Source organism: Salvia hispanica, chromosome 5 (assembly GCF_029641045.1).
Source record: "Salvia hispanica isolate PSC_SH4W2 chromosome 5, Shi_PSC_v1, whole genome shotgun sequence".
Classification (NCBI taxonomy): Eukaryota; Viridiplantae; Streptophyta; class Magnoliopsida; order Lamiales; family Lamiaceae; genus Salvia; species Salvia hispanica.
This window is the reverse complement of record NC_142696.1, coordinates 32,082,217-32,098,326: the sequence shown is the minus strand read 5'-3', so window position 1 is coordinate 32,098,326 and position 16,110 is coordinate 32,082,217. Positions and strand designations below refer to the sequence as shown.

Below are 16,110 nucleotides of genomic sequence, written 5' to 3'. Positions count from 1 at the left end.
ATCGTACATTACTAAATAAATTTGTGAATACTACCACCCTAGCCCACATAGAATAATAAACCCTAGGAGTGTGGTGTTATCTTCAGGCATTGACGAAACTCAAATAATGCTACATTACGGCTTAAAAATGCTACATTATGACTATGAAATGTGACAGAGTACTGTACATTATCATTACAATATCGTACATTACTTACTGCATGTGCATGTGTAGATACTACACCCTAGCCCACATGGACTACTAAACCCTAGGGATGTGGTGTTATCTTCAGGCATTGACGAAGCTCAAATAATGCTACATTACAGCTTACAAATGATACATTATGCCTTTCAAATGCTACATTACAAAGTCATATACATTAGCATTAGAATATCGTACATTACTTGTACAATGTGAATGTGTGGATACTACACCCTAGCCCACATGGACTACTAAATCCTAGGGAAATGGTGTTCACCACCGACCTACACGAATAAAAAACGATACTACATTATGGATTCAGAATGCTACATTTTTTGTTCATACAATCATACACATTATCAGTGGAAATACGTACATCACTTACAATACGGGACTGCGTAAATAATACACCCTAGCCCCGCAGACTAATACACCCTAGGGAAATCGTGTTATCAGCCGATATTGAAGGGACTAAAACGATGCAACATCAAGGGATAAAAATGATGACAAACGAGGTGGTTGTGTAATGTACATTAAGTTAAACATTTCGTACATCAATGCCTGCAGATTCAACATCTCACACTACAAACAAAACTCAACTGACAGGAGTTACGAACGATTACAAACTGATGCAAAAAACAATGACAATGGTGGCGAGTTCATGACGATTACAAACTGCTAATACTACAACGCAATTACCTTTTTTCATCGTCGATCACCAAAAAAACTCCGCGAAAAAGCGTTGATTGTAGGTCAAATAAAAAATGTGTGAAGATCGTCATCTTGCATGAAGTTTGTTATCAACGATTGTGTTGTCAAGGATTGCGATTATTGATGGGAACAAAATCAGCAAAATAATTTCCAGAAATACACGTACAAGGTGGAAGAGAAACATGGGGATAAAATAATCGTAGCATAATCAAGTTCCTAAATTAACCTTTTGATTATTTTTTAATGAATTAAAATGAATGAGATGTCCTACAATCTCATCCGTTAAATAACAAAAATGAGTAGTTCAGATTTGTGTTATGTTTAAGTAAGATTTAGAGTAATGATATGAATACATCCCTATAAATAAAGGCCAACTGATATCTCATTTATTGAAACAGTTGTTGTACCTCATTGCTCTGAAGAACTGAAGCCCTTCGTTGGTCAATGTTTCAAATCCGTAAATTTTTCCATTGCTTTCTACGACGTGTATGCCCGCGCCGTTGGTTTTGACACGCGCAAAGGTGTTAAAATAGTGGATGGTGTTACTATTTGGTAGTATGTGGTTTGCAGTCAACAAGGTAAGAAGAAGATAGAGGAGGAGGACAGGTTGAATGCGAGTAAGGGGTTCTCAATGAAACGAAGACGTCTGACGAATAGATGTGGTTTTCTAGCCAGGATATCGTTTCGGTATTTCTGTGAAGATGGAGTTCCCGGTTACAAGATTCATGAGTTTGTAGAGACACATAACCATACCATGGTAGAGGTGCAACATCAGCCATTCATGACTATAAATTGAAAATTGAGTGAAGTTCATGAAAAATTTATTCTCGACTGTTCCAAGGCTAACATTGGGCATACGCTGACTTTCAAATTCTTAAAAGATGTATTGGGAGGCTATCAAATGATGGGGTGCACCGTTGGAGATATATGTAATGCATCTCGAGACATCAAAACATACGCATATGGGTGCGATGTTCAAGTGGTGTTGGACGATATGCGTAGGAAGAAGGAACTGTCGGATGCATTTACTTATCACTACGAAGTGAACAATGAGAACCATTTGCAAGACCTTTTTTGGTGCGATGGTGTGTCGAAGAAGAATTACCACATGTTTGGTGACATTGTAGGTTTCAACTCCATATATAATACGAACAAGTATTGATTACTTACTTTAAGCAAATCTCATTATAATAGGATATAAACTACATTACAATTACACCCCCTACACACTACAAGTTTGTACATCATATAGTGTTGCAGCTTACATGATGTTCCGTTTTGCAACCACTAGGTATTATATGATATTTACCTCATTCACTGGGAAGGATAATCATGGGAAACCTGTTACTTTCGCTGTTGGGCTAGTTTCGAACGAGAAAACAGGTGCATTTGCATGGTTGTTTAAACATATCTTTGAGTGCATGGGTGTCGCACCCAAAATGATCGTAACTGACCAGGATGGAGCTATGCAGACAGCTTTTGAGGAATTTTCGTTGGCACAAAACATTGTTGGTGTATGTGGCATATAATGTACAAGCTAGCTGTCAAGGCGCCGAAGAAGCTCCTCACAGATGACCGTTTCAAGAAAGAGTTCAACGCTTGCGTGTGGTCCGACTTACATGAACCGACGGAGTTTGAAGAACTATGGAATGGAATCATTGAAGAATACGGTATTCAAGATGTGGAGTGGTTCAACACCATGTATTGGATACCTGCGTTCTTTAGGGATTTTCCTCTGGGCTCAATGATAAGGACTTCATCTGTGTCTGAGTCAGAGAACAGTTTTTACAAGAAATTTTTGAAGCCTCGGTTAAATCTTGCATAATTCTACATGAGTTTTAATACTTGACTTTTTGGACTATGCGGATTCTACTCTTGTCCCAATCTTGGCTACTGACCAACCATTTGAAAAATATGCATCCACATTATTTACCCGACAACATGTTCAAAAAAAGTGCAAGTAGAAATTGTGGAGGGTTGTAACAGATGTCGCATTGTTGGTTTGACGTCCGAAGGCATGGTTGATTTTTATAAAGTGGGTAACAGCTACCGCAACACATTTTGTTGTAACACATGACAAGAATCATGACTCATATGCCAGTGAATGCAAGTTGTTTGGCAGACACAGATTTTTATGCTGCCACATATTTTACTTGTTCAAGAACAATGAAGTTCGTGCCATCCCAGATAAGTATGCTGAAAGCAAGTGGATGAAGACACCGTTAGCAAAAGATGTACATGGATACATGGTTGACTCTTTGGAAAACACGCGCGTGGTTGACGAGAAGATGACTTTATCCAATGAAGCCAACACTCTGTTTTACAGTTGCCTTGGTCTTTACCAGGCCAGTGTTGATACATTGTGGGCGTTTGTTAGTGGCCTCAACAAAGAATTCGTGTTGTTACATAATACGACAAAATCAGAATAACATACGACAAAGAAATGAAAAGTAGAAACATTACAAACATAACAAAAACATCGTACCAACATAGACGGTGTTGTCCCATACTTTGTACTGAAACACGTATGCGTTTCGGCAGGTGTATGGTCGATGACTTTCATTAGGTTGTGAAGGAGATCGAAACATTGAGATAGTAAGAATTGTTGGTGTAAACTAGGAAGAAAAACTACATCAGAAGAGAGAGGAAAAAAAAAAAAAAAAAAAAAACAGATGAGGTCTCATAGCTTTGACAAATGATGTACAACATAGACTACAAAATGTATGGTTACGCTTATATGGTTTTGGTCATGTATAATGTATAATGTAATGCATAATATACGAGCATGCCAATATATTGATGTACTGTACAAGTTAACCATGTAATGGTACAAGGTCGTAGTTTTCCCATTTGAACTGCGGTGTTTTCAAAGTGTCATTCAGAAGGTTGGTCCAGAAGAAGTCAGACCATCTTGGTCCAACACCTCCAGCCCCTTTGCCCACGAGGGGGTGCTCCTGATTTACAACGATATCAAGTGTTAACACACAAAAACTATAAAACAAAAAAAAACGTAGCTCTGAAATGTTGACTCACGAATGTCTGTGTTGAGAAAAAGAATCTGGACAATGTTTCGGGCGCTTTCAAATTCTCCATGTTGTTTAGGTATGCAGCCCACGCATCTATGATTCCAGTGGACACCGACTTGTAGGGGACGAGTGACAGAAACTCAATCTTTAGAGTCGTCACCGCGCTGTCTTGGTAAACAATGGATTTACTGTAAATAATATGAGGTTATGTACACCCTACAAACTTCAACAGTTATAACAACATTGTTTTGAAACTTCAATGATTACTGCAAAAGTATGGGTCCCATAACAACTGCATCTTCTTTTCACCGTTCTCTTTTAACCTGGAACTCAAATTTCACTTTCTCTAACTCTGATTTTTTAAATTCTTCTCATCAAATAATTTAAGAACTCATCTATCTCTTTCATTTTCTCGGCTTCTTTATTTTCCACAATTAATGGAGTCGATCACCTCAAACAAACAACAAAATTGATCATTTCAAATACTAAGAAAAAAGACAATATTATGACGATGAAGTGGAGATCTGGGCTGTCAACACAAAAACCATAAATTGAATTAATACAATTTATGACGATGAAGTGGACAAAACCATAAATTGAATTAATACAAAAAGAAACTGGGTTATTAATCATAATTGATGGTTTAACATTTCACATTTCAGAAACCCTAATTATTTCTACATCAATTTGTGACGTAATATTATTTTTATCAGTTTTGTTATTCATATTTCTACACCATAAAATGATTGCATGGCACTAAAGTAAACGCCATCATATATACAGTAGAAAGGAAAAAACCCAAAAAACTAGTACAATATTTAATTTTCATACTTTGAGTTATACCCAGATAAGGTGCTTGTTTTGTACCTATATTTGGAATAGGATGCAACTAAATTCTGAACACTTTGATTAAGATTAAGTTAATACATTTAGTGTGTGCAATTTATAAGTTGTGTAGTAAAAACATGTTAGTTTAAATTATACATATCAAATTTTACAGCCAAAATATTACTTACTACTATTTTAATGATAAAGAGTTTATGCATCTATGGGATCAACAATATACTAGGAAGATCACCTGCACCTTTTTGGAAGGGATGGCCCACTCCTAAAAGACAAGAGCCCTGATTGAACATATGGTCCTAGGATTGGGCACTGCAAAATGCAATCATCACGCAAAATTGATAATCACGCACAATTAAAATCCAAAATAATGAAAACAATGACAGAAAATAAGACGTTTATCACAAATTAGGATTCTTGTCATCAAAATTCAGAGTGTCCAGCTCGAATGAAAACAAAAATATGCAGTTTCTCTCTTTAAAAACCCTCATTTGTGTAAGCAGAAAATGGTGGTGGAAAATGTTTTAATTCTTACTCCTAGTTTGGGAATAGATTATTTATGGGATTTTGGTGATCCTGATTAAACTTTTTTACTACAGTTGCTACTATTATAACTAAATCTTGTTAGATTAATGATGCATCTCTCTAAATATCGTTTCATTTAAACTACTTATCAAGTAAAATTTCAAACCAATCATCAAATAATATGTTATTACTCTTATCATTGATTTAGAGAAGAATTCATTGTCTTGATTAACGTTAATCATATATTTGTAGTAAATGTACTCCTAGCTTAGTTATTGTCACGTGACCGACTCATATATGTTGTTACTTGCACTGCCATTAGAGTGACAATGTAGTATAAGACAATCTCTCTCTCCTCTCTCTCGTTAATGAGAAATCTCTACTTATTTCTTGGTGAGTAAAAAATTTTAAGGATCCATCATAATCCCAAGTGTTCTTGTTTGATTCCACCCAAAATCTCTATTAATTAATTGTTGGCCAGGGAAATTTTGAAGAATCCATGAATCCATTAGAATTTCCAAGGGTGGCTGTTCAGATCTGACCAAAATCACTAATAATTAGGAGGTCAGTTTAATTCTTAATGCTATAGCTATGAATCACACGTAAGTTTTGTTATGCGAGTTTTGTTTTATCAATTCTTGTGTTTGAATTCATGTTTATTGTTTATGATTGTGGTATAGTTTAGCAAGTAGAGTTCATGGATTCTGTCCAAGGGAACGAGCCGACCAACGTACAAGAAAATTATAGGCAAATATTAACTTGTACAAATATATAAATAAATAAATAGTATTAAAATATAATATATTGTAAATTTAATGGAAAAAATTTGGGTATTGGGAGATAGAGAGAGTCGGAACAGTTCTATTATAAAGAAAGAAATAGGTCTTTTTTTCGTATTTTCTTTGTAAGTGGTAGTATTTTTTGTTTGGGCCTAGGGAAGTGGATTGGTTTTACAAATATGTATTTTCTTTATAAGTAGTTTATTTTTGTTTGAACCTAGGAAAGTGGACTGGTTTTACAAATATGTATTTTCTTTGTAAGTATATTTTTGTTTGGGCCTAGGGCCTAAAGTGGATTGGTTTTATATTTGTAAGTATACAATTAATTAGATCGATTAATAAATATTTATATACTCCATAATCTTTAGTTGAACAACGTGTCCATGTTAGACTCGCTTAAGAAAGGTAATATATGGAGCATGGAATTTATTTCGTGGTATGAGTTATGCCTTTTTTGGTCCTTTGGATATTATACTCTATGATTTACTTCATTAATAGTACTGATTTTTCTACTTTCCAAGAAAAACAAACAATCCAGATCAAATTGTAAAAAAAAACAATTACATTCCTTTTGCTGCCAGTATTAAGTATACTATAGTACATTTCAGGGCCTAGGGTGTCTCCTATTTTATTAAGTAGATTGGTTTTATATTTACAAGTATATTTCAGTTTGGGCCTAGGGCCTCTACTATTTTATTAAGTGGATTGGTGTAAGTAGAGATGTCAAATAGCCCGGGCCGACCCAGCCCAGCCTGGCCCTGGCCCGATATGGGATCATTTAACTATTTTAATTTACTTAGTTGACGAATTTGTGTGGTATTTTTTGTTTAATTAGGTAACTAGTTCTAAATAAGTAAACTTTTGGACAATTAAACACTATTAAACTTTATTTATTCTCCTGTTTTAGGTGAAAAATGACTTCTAGCATTAAATATGTGGGTCTTTCGATCTTTGAAAAGGATTTATTTTTCGCATCAAGTAAACGTACTGATGTGTGATTTTAGGTCTATCAAAACAAAATAGTCTTGCACTCAAGTTCAATTAATTAACCCAAATATTACCACTTTACTGCAAGATTACAGCTTCGTGTGTAGTAATTTAAGGTGTTGATCCACAGGGAAGACAAGTTTGTCTAACTTCACAAAAAATAAAAAATAAAACATTTAAGATGTAGGTTTTTGATTGGAGAAAGATTTTAAAACAAAAGAAACAAAGTTTAACTTTCAAATTAATACAAGAGAGACGAAAGTTACTCCAAACAATTGTAGACAACAAGAGGATTTATCTTATATATTCGATTCTATCCCACAACGTTCAGGACAATTAAAAGAAAACTAAGGTATAGGCACTAAACATGCTAAACACAAATGATCAAAGAATAGCTAAACACATATTCTTAAAACCAAATTCCACAATTCTAAAAATCCTACGGAAGCGCGAGATTCAAAGAACAGTTTCGAAAAGTGCTCAACATCCATTATCAATTTGTCATCAAAACGAATTCAATTGATAATCCAATACTACCATGGTCCATCTTATTTCAAGCTAAAGAGGCATTAAAATAAGATTGCAAAACTATCACTAAAGATGCACCTAAAGAGATAGATTAAATCAATGGGCAAGTAGTAAAAGCGAGCATGAAGTAGAAAAGAACATATGATAAATCACAAAATTACATTGTCTAACACATGTTTGGAGCAACACAATAATCCTAGCCAAGCATTCTCAAACTAAGAATGAAGACAAATAAGTAGAAAACACTTGGAATCATGAAACCAATTTGGGAGAGTGGATGGTACGGCTGGTGAAAAAATTCTCCCACTTCTTTCCTCTCAATTGCTCTCCAGATCGTCTTCTCTAAAATTACTGTTCCCATTTTCCTCTACCATTCGTCCCCCTTTTCTTCCCAGCCAAAACTGCCCAAATAAAACTGCTGATTTCAGTTAATTTCTCTACGCGGCCGGGTGAATTTCGAAGCTAAAAAATCATCCGGCCGAGTGACATAAAATCTGCACTTCCTAGACTCCTTACGCCTTGAAGAAGCGGCCCGGGCGGGTGTATTTGTTGGTGTAAAATTCACCCGATCGGGTGGTTGCTGCAACGTGAAACGGTAGCTTTTCGGAGCACTTTCGACGAGTCTCTGGCGAGATTCTGCCTCCACACTGTGTTAGGAACCTAAATTCCTAACGAACCGATTAAACGGAAAATAACAAGATAAGAGAATCCGGCGCCCGTGAGGGTCGGCGGGGATAAGGATCTGGGCGGCTGTGCGCGGGTTCCAACCCGTCGGGCAACGACTACAGATCAAATATACGTTTCTGGCTGTGCGCGGAGAGATTCCGTCGGGCAGCCGGTGGCGTATGGAATTTAGGATTCAACGTATCACACATGGAACTTGGCCAAAATAATGTATTCATTGAATGATTAAAATGATAATAACATCTCCTATTTATAATACTCTAATACTACTACCCTAACTTATTGAACAAGAAACAAAATATATGGAAGATACAATGAATCAAAAGATAACTAACTAAAAGATATTGAAGATATGGTGAATCAAAATATACTAATTAATTGGGGAAACCTAAGATATGGAGATCGTAACAACTCCCCCACGGTTGAAATCCACCTTGTCCTCAAGGTGGAAACTACGAAGCAATGAAGAGAGTTGAAAAGACGAAGCTTCGGCGATTTATCTCCTCCTGGATCAAAGGTGCACGGTCGCTGTAGTTGAGCAAAAGCAGATCCATTTCTTACCTCATCCGTTATCTCCAACTCCCATTGTGTTGGATCACGAAGATCATCACTCTTGGCATCAAACACCGAATCAAATGTGAATTTCCTTGCATTAACATATAGTGAATCCTTGGAATATATTCTCAAAAATGCACCTCCATTTTCACCCAAACAATTCTCAACAACATCTAATATTTGAGCAGCATCGAGAGATGCGCCGACCGTCTTCACTTCCTCAATGGAATCAACCTCCTCGTCGTCACCTAACAATGTTTCTTCCTCTTCACTGATATAGGGGCTGCACAGCGGAGAGATCACGGCTGGTTGGGGCGGTTCATCTAACAATCGGCTCTCCTCTCCACTGTTGTCATTGGGGCTGCAAGCCGGAGCTGGTGGGGCCAGATTCGAAGATGGTACAGCAGCTACAGCGAGCAGTGGTGCTGCTGAATGGCAGTGGCTCGTCATGCTCAAGCAGGATGACGAGCGTTGTGGTGGTGGTGGCGGGACAACAGCGACAGTAGGCAGCGAGGGGCTAAATGGATCGTGACGGAGATAAGGACGCAAGAGGCACCGAGATTCTGCTGCGTGAGGTGGCGGGCAGTCGAGAGGAATTGGTGGAACATATTCCGGCGACTCCCAACAAGTAGGTGAACGCGGTGGCCGGTATGGGGGCGGCGTGGGCTGATATTCATGCTGCTCCCGGTGATATCCGGCGTAGGCCTTTCGCGGGGACTCATCCGACGAATAGGGCGGTTGCCCAAAATTTGCGGTAGTGTACTGCCTCGATGCATAGGAGGAATCCATGTCAGTGTAGGGCGTCTGTCGATATAGCAGTGCGTCCCAGCAAGTAGGGCGTCGTGGTTGATCATGAGACGAGTATCTTCGGGCTGCACGGTGCAGCGGGGGATCCCAACCAGAGGGCTGGCGCGCAGGTGGCTGCGAGTATAGCGGCTTTGGATGGCTTGGCGGCAGAAGCTTCCCAAGTCTCCGGTAGTTCGCGTCCATACGCGATTCCAATTTGTCGAAGCGTTCCATAATCCGATCGAACATTTGGGATGGAATGATTTCATTATTGGAATTCATGGATGGAGACGATTGGTGGTGAGTAATCATAACAGATAAGGAAAATAATGAAGTAGGAGTGGATGGGTGCGGTGGTATTTCATTTTTGGGTTATGGATGAAAGACGGTATAAAATAGGGAATTGGGCTGCTATTCAGAGGCGTATGCTGATTTTTATTTTTTATTTTTTTATTTTTTGGGTTGGGGGAAATTGGATTAAGGTAGATTTTTTTTTTTTTTTGGTTGGGGGAAATTGGATTAACGTAGATGGATGATGAGTACGGGATGAAAGCACCAGTTGTTAGAAACCTAAATTCCTAACGAACCGATTAAACGGAAAATAACAAGATAAGAGAATTCGGCGCCCGTGAGGGTCGGCGGGGATAAGGATCTGGGCGGCTGTGCGCGGGTTCCAACCCGTCGGGCAACGACTACGGATCAAATACACGTTTCTGGCTGTGCGCGGAGAGATTCCGTTGGGCAGCCGGTGGCGTATGGAATTTAGGATTCAACGTATCACACATGGAACTTGGCCAAAATAATGTATTCATTGAATGATTAAAATGATAATAACATCTCCTATTTATAATACTCTAAGGGCTCGTCTGGTTAATGGGTTTGTAACTAAGTAACATAGATGTATGGTTAATGGGTTTTCTTGAATTCATGGGCAGCATTTTCTATTGTTTGGTTCAGTCCAACTACTATGTAAAGTTCTTTTTCAATGTTTGGTTGAATTGGGTTTGGCCTGAAACATACAAGGCCCATGACTATAATACCCTTCTCACTTTCCATTACCCGCTCGTCCCTCCCAATTTGTTGAAGTTTATGGCGGTAAACACACATTAACTCCCGCCATAAACGATTACTGTGGATTTGTTTTCTTAAATAGGGTTAATTCATTCCATCTTCTATCAGCTGCGCCTATAACTAGGACTCGCGTTCTCGGCGAGTGTCGACCAATTGAGGTACCGCCGAGCATCGGAAAGCACTGCGACAAGGTCAGCGGTTGGTGTACGCTATGTAGTTTTGTTCTTCGGGTTCGTATTCATGCGTAGATTGTGTGCCGAACCTTAATTACAAAGTGTAACTCAGTTTTTTCTTCTCAAATATGATTTTGAATCCAAATATACCTGTTCTTGTTCTTGCCCTTTTCTTGGTCGTTGATGTATTTACCTTGTACGTGTAATGCTGCAGACATGGCTTCGAAGGGAAAGGCGAAGGCTACATACAACAGAAGCCAATCGGGTTTCTAAATGTTTTTTTATGTTTTGTCGCTAATTGAGTATAGCACTCTGTTATGCCCTGTTTAGTTTATGTTTTGTATCTGTCGTTGGTTGTAGTTGGAGCTTCAGGTGGTCCGTCTGGGATTGTTAAACCCGAGCGTACACGACGTTCTTGGACGAAGCGTGAGGAAGAGGTCCTCATCATGGCCTTGCACGACATTGTTGCGGGCGGATGGAAGGCGGACAACGGCTTCCGCCCCGGTCACTCCAAGATGATCTACAACTTTTTGAAACGTGAGATCCCTAACACCGAGCTAAAAGTCAGCCCACACATCAACTCCAAGGTCAGCACGTGGAAGCGAGATTACGGGTCGCTGTCCCTTATGCTCAACCGTAGTGGAATCGGTTCAACTCAAACGGTGGGTTTAGGATCGAGTGTAACGATGACCAATGGGCTCAAATTGTGAAGGTATGGTTTGGTGCGTTTCAATCCCTTAAAAAGTGATATAGATATGTAACCTCTAATAATTGCTTCAGGCTGACTCCCACGCCAAACATATGCGATACAAGTCATGGCCCTTCTACGAAGACTGGCAGAGTATCTTCGGGAAGGATCGAGCGGCTGGTGGGCGTGCGGAAGAGGTGGCTGAGGCTGATGATGTTCTCCACGCTCCCGACACATCCATAGCAGATGAGTCACAACCCAATATGAGTCTGTACCATCTCGATGACTTCTTTACTGAGGAACAGATTCACGAGGGCCTCTAGTTCGATGGGCTGGGGTATGATGTTGTTGGTGACAGCGACACCCGAAGTGTCCCAAGTCCATCTGCCCCGAAGAAGGCAAGCCGTAAGCGCAAAGTAGAGGAAGTCTTGGAGTCGATGTTGGATGCGATGACATCGATGAATGACAAAACCAGTGATCGCCTCACCACTCTTTCCACGCGCATTGGTTACGACTTTGATCTTAGTGCGAAGCGAGTCGAAGTCGCTAAAATGCTAGATGACATCCCAGAAATCACGAAGAAGCAGAAGTTCATGGCTTGTGACATCCTTGTGAAGGAGCCCGAACGCCTCGACCTATTCTCTGGTTTTTCCATCGTCGATAAGGCGGACTACATTATCCACATCCTAAAGGAGAAGCATGGTATGTGATTCAGTGGGTGCTGGTAAATGGAGATGGCTTTTTGGTTCAGCATCCCACTTATTTTGCGTATGGTTGTTCTTAAGTTGGTGGCGAAGTGGGATGCCGACGTATGCTTAATGTTAGTTGCATAATTGCTAGTTGTGTAGTTGCTTAAGTACTAGTTATGTGTATGTTTAAGTTGTAGTTATGTGGACATCTCTGTGCTAGGTGGCAACTAATATAGTAGTATAGTTGTCGTTGACCTTTTATATATATATATATATATTTGCATTGGTGTAATCTCATATTAGGAGAAGAAATATCATGCACTGATATTAAATGCAACTGCATGTCTTAATTCTTTACCTGAGAGATAATGAGTATGAACCTCAGACTCAACAACCCGAAGATAGAAATGAAAATGGATTAATGGCATAGTGAATGAGGAGAGATAACTTAGTCAATATGAAAGTCTTCTGTCATTATTGATTTTATTTCCCTATATTTACATTTGAACTAGAATTAAATAACCAATTGCATCAAGACCGTATAATTTATCTAAGATTAAAATATTAAATGTTGACATGACCGCATAATTTATCTAAAATTAAAAGATTAAATGTTGATTTATCCAATTGAATGGGCTTTGCCGCATTGCTCTTCTTGAAAGTCTATTCTAAAATTTCAATTAAATGTTAAGTACTAGTAGTGTATTTTATATATATAAAATTAATATTACTTAATTTCTTCTCATTTTAGTTTTAATTAAATTTTCAACCTTATTATTCTTATTCAAATTATTTTTAAAATTTCAAAATTGGGGATGTTGCGGAAAAATTATATACCATGTGTTCATTACTAACATATTTTGGGATGATATGGATTTTTTAATGCAGAAGTAAAATAGAACGAAGATAGAAATACAAATTTAATGAAATATTGGTATTAAAAAATGAAATACACCTCAAAACAGATAACAATAGTTTGAAAAAAATAGAGTGTATTTTTATAAGACGAACTTGCTAAATAGTCTATTTTTATGCGATGGAGTGAATATTTGTTTATTAAAAATATTGATACTCGTAGGAATTATTGAAAGTAAAATATATATTTATAAAAATAATTATAATTATATTAAATAATTATTTTAAATATTTTTTATCTGGTTCGACCCCACGATGTTTAGTTTCTAGATCCGCCATTGATTGTGTACCATTCAATCATGCATTGTATACGCAAGAATCATTAAAGTAGGTGTTCCTGGTCATATAGTGTTCACAAATCTGAATATATGAAATCCAAACATACTGATATCCAAATAACACTCTACCCATCATTCCATAGTCATAAAAAACACTAATAAAAGTGTAAAAAACAGAGTACAAACAGGGGGTTCCAACACATTGCACATATCTTCCAATGGAGCCTATCTTTCAGCTCACCGAGAGGCAGCGACGGTAGTAACTCCTACTGATGCACCCACATGTAGTTCGCCATATCAACACGCTTCTGATTCCAACCGGGTGAAGCTTCAATTGTGTCGACAAATTGGACATCTGCTGGTGGTTCCACCTCCGTGGCCGCTGCAGCAACATCGCCTTCGTCGCCTACATTGTCTAGCTCTACTTCAACCGGATCTACTCCCATTTCCCCTCTGATGTAATTGTGCAGTAGAAAGTAACACATAATGAGACGGGTCTGAGTTTCGATTGGGTAGAAACTAGCGCTGCGCAATATACTCCACCGCATCTTCAGTATTGCAAACGCGCGTTCGATCACGTTACGCGCCATTGTATGACTCATGTTGAACATTTCCTTGGGTGAGTTCGGTCTTTGATTGTTCGGCCCTCATTCCTTAAGATGGTAACGAACGCCTTTAAAAGGCGTTAGGAAACCTTCGCTGTTGGCGTACCCGTTGTCACACAAGTAGTAGGAACCTTTATAAACAATGAGAGATACCAAAAGATGGTTGTGTCTTCGCACAAATAATATACAATCGTAGCAATAAATGGAAGAAATTGAGGTTTTACCTTTGGGAATTTTGAGCCCATTGGGTCGAGTTACGGCATCGCGAAGAACCCTTGAGTCTGCCACGGATCCTTCCCATCCCGGTAGAATGTACACAAACCGAAGATTTTTGTCGCACACGGCCAGAGTGTTTGTTGCGATTTCACCCTTCCTAGACCTATAACGAGGAGCATCAACTGTACTAACGCGAACATTAATGTATGTCCCGTCTAATGCACCTAGGCAGCCCTGTGTTAAGTGCAACTAATTAAGCACCACCCCAATGAGTAAGTAGTGTATCTGGTAGAGATTTTATTTACCTTAAACCATTTCCATCTAGGGTCGTCACAGCTGTCATCAATCGGTGACGGTTGTACGAAGAGAGTACTGTGCAGATGAATCACGGCGCGCATGACGTCGTGCACGTAGCGGCTCACAGTATGCTTAGATCGAAGGAAGGAGAATCCGACAATGCGATTTTTAGTGTGGTGGGCAAGAGTCATAAGGAACATTACAACCTGTTCCTCCACACAAACGTACCGTTGGTCAATTAAACCACACCTATCCCGTAGAATGCGACACAAACGCCCAAAAGCATTGCGGTCCATCCGCAAGTTGCTGATACAGTCCACGTCTGTGACCCTCGTCAGCCGGTTCATATGGGCGACTTGTGCTGGCATTTTCCTCGTCATGCTGTAGGAGGCTCAGGGAGCGTCGTCCCGATCATTGTACAAATTGGCTAACACGGTGTGAACCATCGTTAAAATAGTTAAGTAGTTCTGTTGATGCTCCTGAATAATTTCCTCGAGCAAGACTACTGCAGTCTCGACATCCTTACGTTTTTTTCCCCTGGCTTCGGTCATTCTACAAAATGGAAACAACGACAATTGAGCATTACTACACAAGATACAACAGCTTGCATAGAGGGGCAAACTAAGCAAACTAAAATTGACAACGAACATAAAGAGACTAGAATTGAGAAGGGAGTATCTTGATACAGAATTGGGAAGTGAGTGTTCCAGCAAAATGTGACCGGAACAGTATGGCATGTTCCTCCATTGACAATAGAAAATCAAATGCTGCACAGAAACTAGTTTCATGAAAACAGAGCACAAAATCGGATCACTTTAGATATTTAGGGGAGATACAAAGAGGATAGAAATAGTCAATCAATTAATTCAACATATGCAAATAGTCAATCAATTAATTCAGCATATGCATAACCTCACGACCAATTCGAATTTCCCAAACAATTTCAAATCCAGGTACCAAGGCAACCAACTAAAAAAGACAAAAATTCACAAAAGGAGTTCATCCAATTCGCCCAAACCAAACAAGGGTGGTGACTACAAATCGCACATCGGAAACCATCTCAATAAACAAGAGAATAGAACAACAATCCATAAAACCACGGAAATCAAACCATAGATCCGACGCAAATAGACACAACAAACAAGAATCGAAAATTCGAATTGGAGTTTACCCGGATTTTGTTCAACCCCTTCGATGAAAATTCAACCTCCAACGGTAACAAATTGAGGAATTTGGAGGGCAAAATCGAACAATTGATACGTTTTCAGCCAACTCCTGAAAAGCCCGTCTCCTATACCTCTTCCACACCCTGATGGAGTTGCCACAGCTTCGCTGATAATAGTAGATGTAGGTGAGAAACCCGGTAGATGTATACCGGGTCGCTAGAAACGTTTACTTGCTACCAAACGGCGGAATGAAAGTGTGGGGGAGGGTGTTTCACGGCATTTCGAAGCTACCAGACAAACCCTAATACTACTACCCTAACTTATTGAACAAGAAACAAAATATATGGAAGATACTATGAATCAAAAGATAACTAACTAAAAGATATTGAAGATATGGTGAATCAAAA

At 38.9% G+C, this 16,110-nt stretch overlaps 1 protein-coding gene and 1 pseudogene across 1 annotated transcript; one reads left to right on the top strand and one right to left on the bottom strand.

Moving 5' to 3' along the window:
* Positions 1–11,800: 11,800 nt before the first annotated feature.
* LOC148926653 (uncharacterized) lies at positions 11,801–12,247 on the top strand (annotated as a pseudogene).
* A 1,438-nt stretch (positions 12,248–13,685) lies between these two features.
* Positions 13,686–14,009, bottom strand: LOC148926652 (uncharacterized). The gene has a single exon (XM_089059203.1). The coding sequence runs from the start codon at positions 14,007–14,009 to the stop codon at positions 13,686–13,688; it is 324 nt and encodes a 107-aa protein (XP_088915329.1).
* Between the last annotated feature and the right edge of the window lie 2,101 nt (positions 14,010–16,110).

Bases quoted from the DNA above. Each gene is read 5' to 3' on its own strand.
- LOC148926652 (XM_089059203.1), bottom strand. From the start codon at position 14,009: ATGGCGCGTAACGTGATCGAACGCGCGTTTGCAATACTGAAGATGCGG.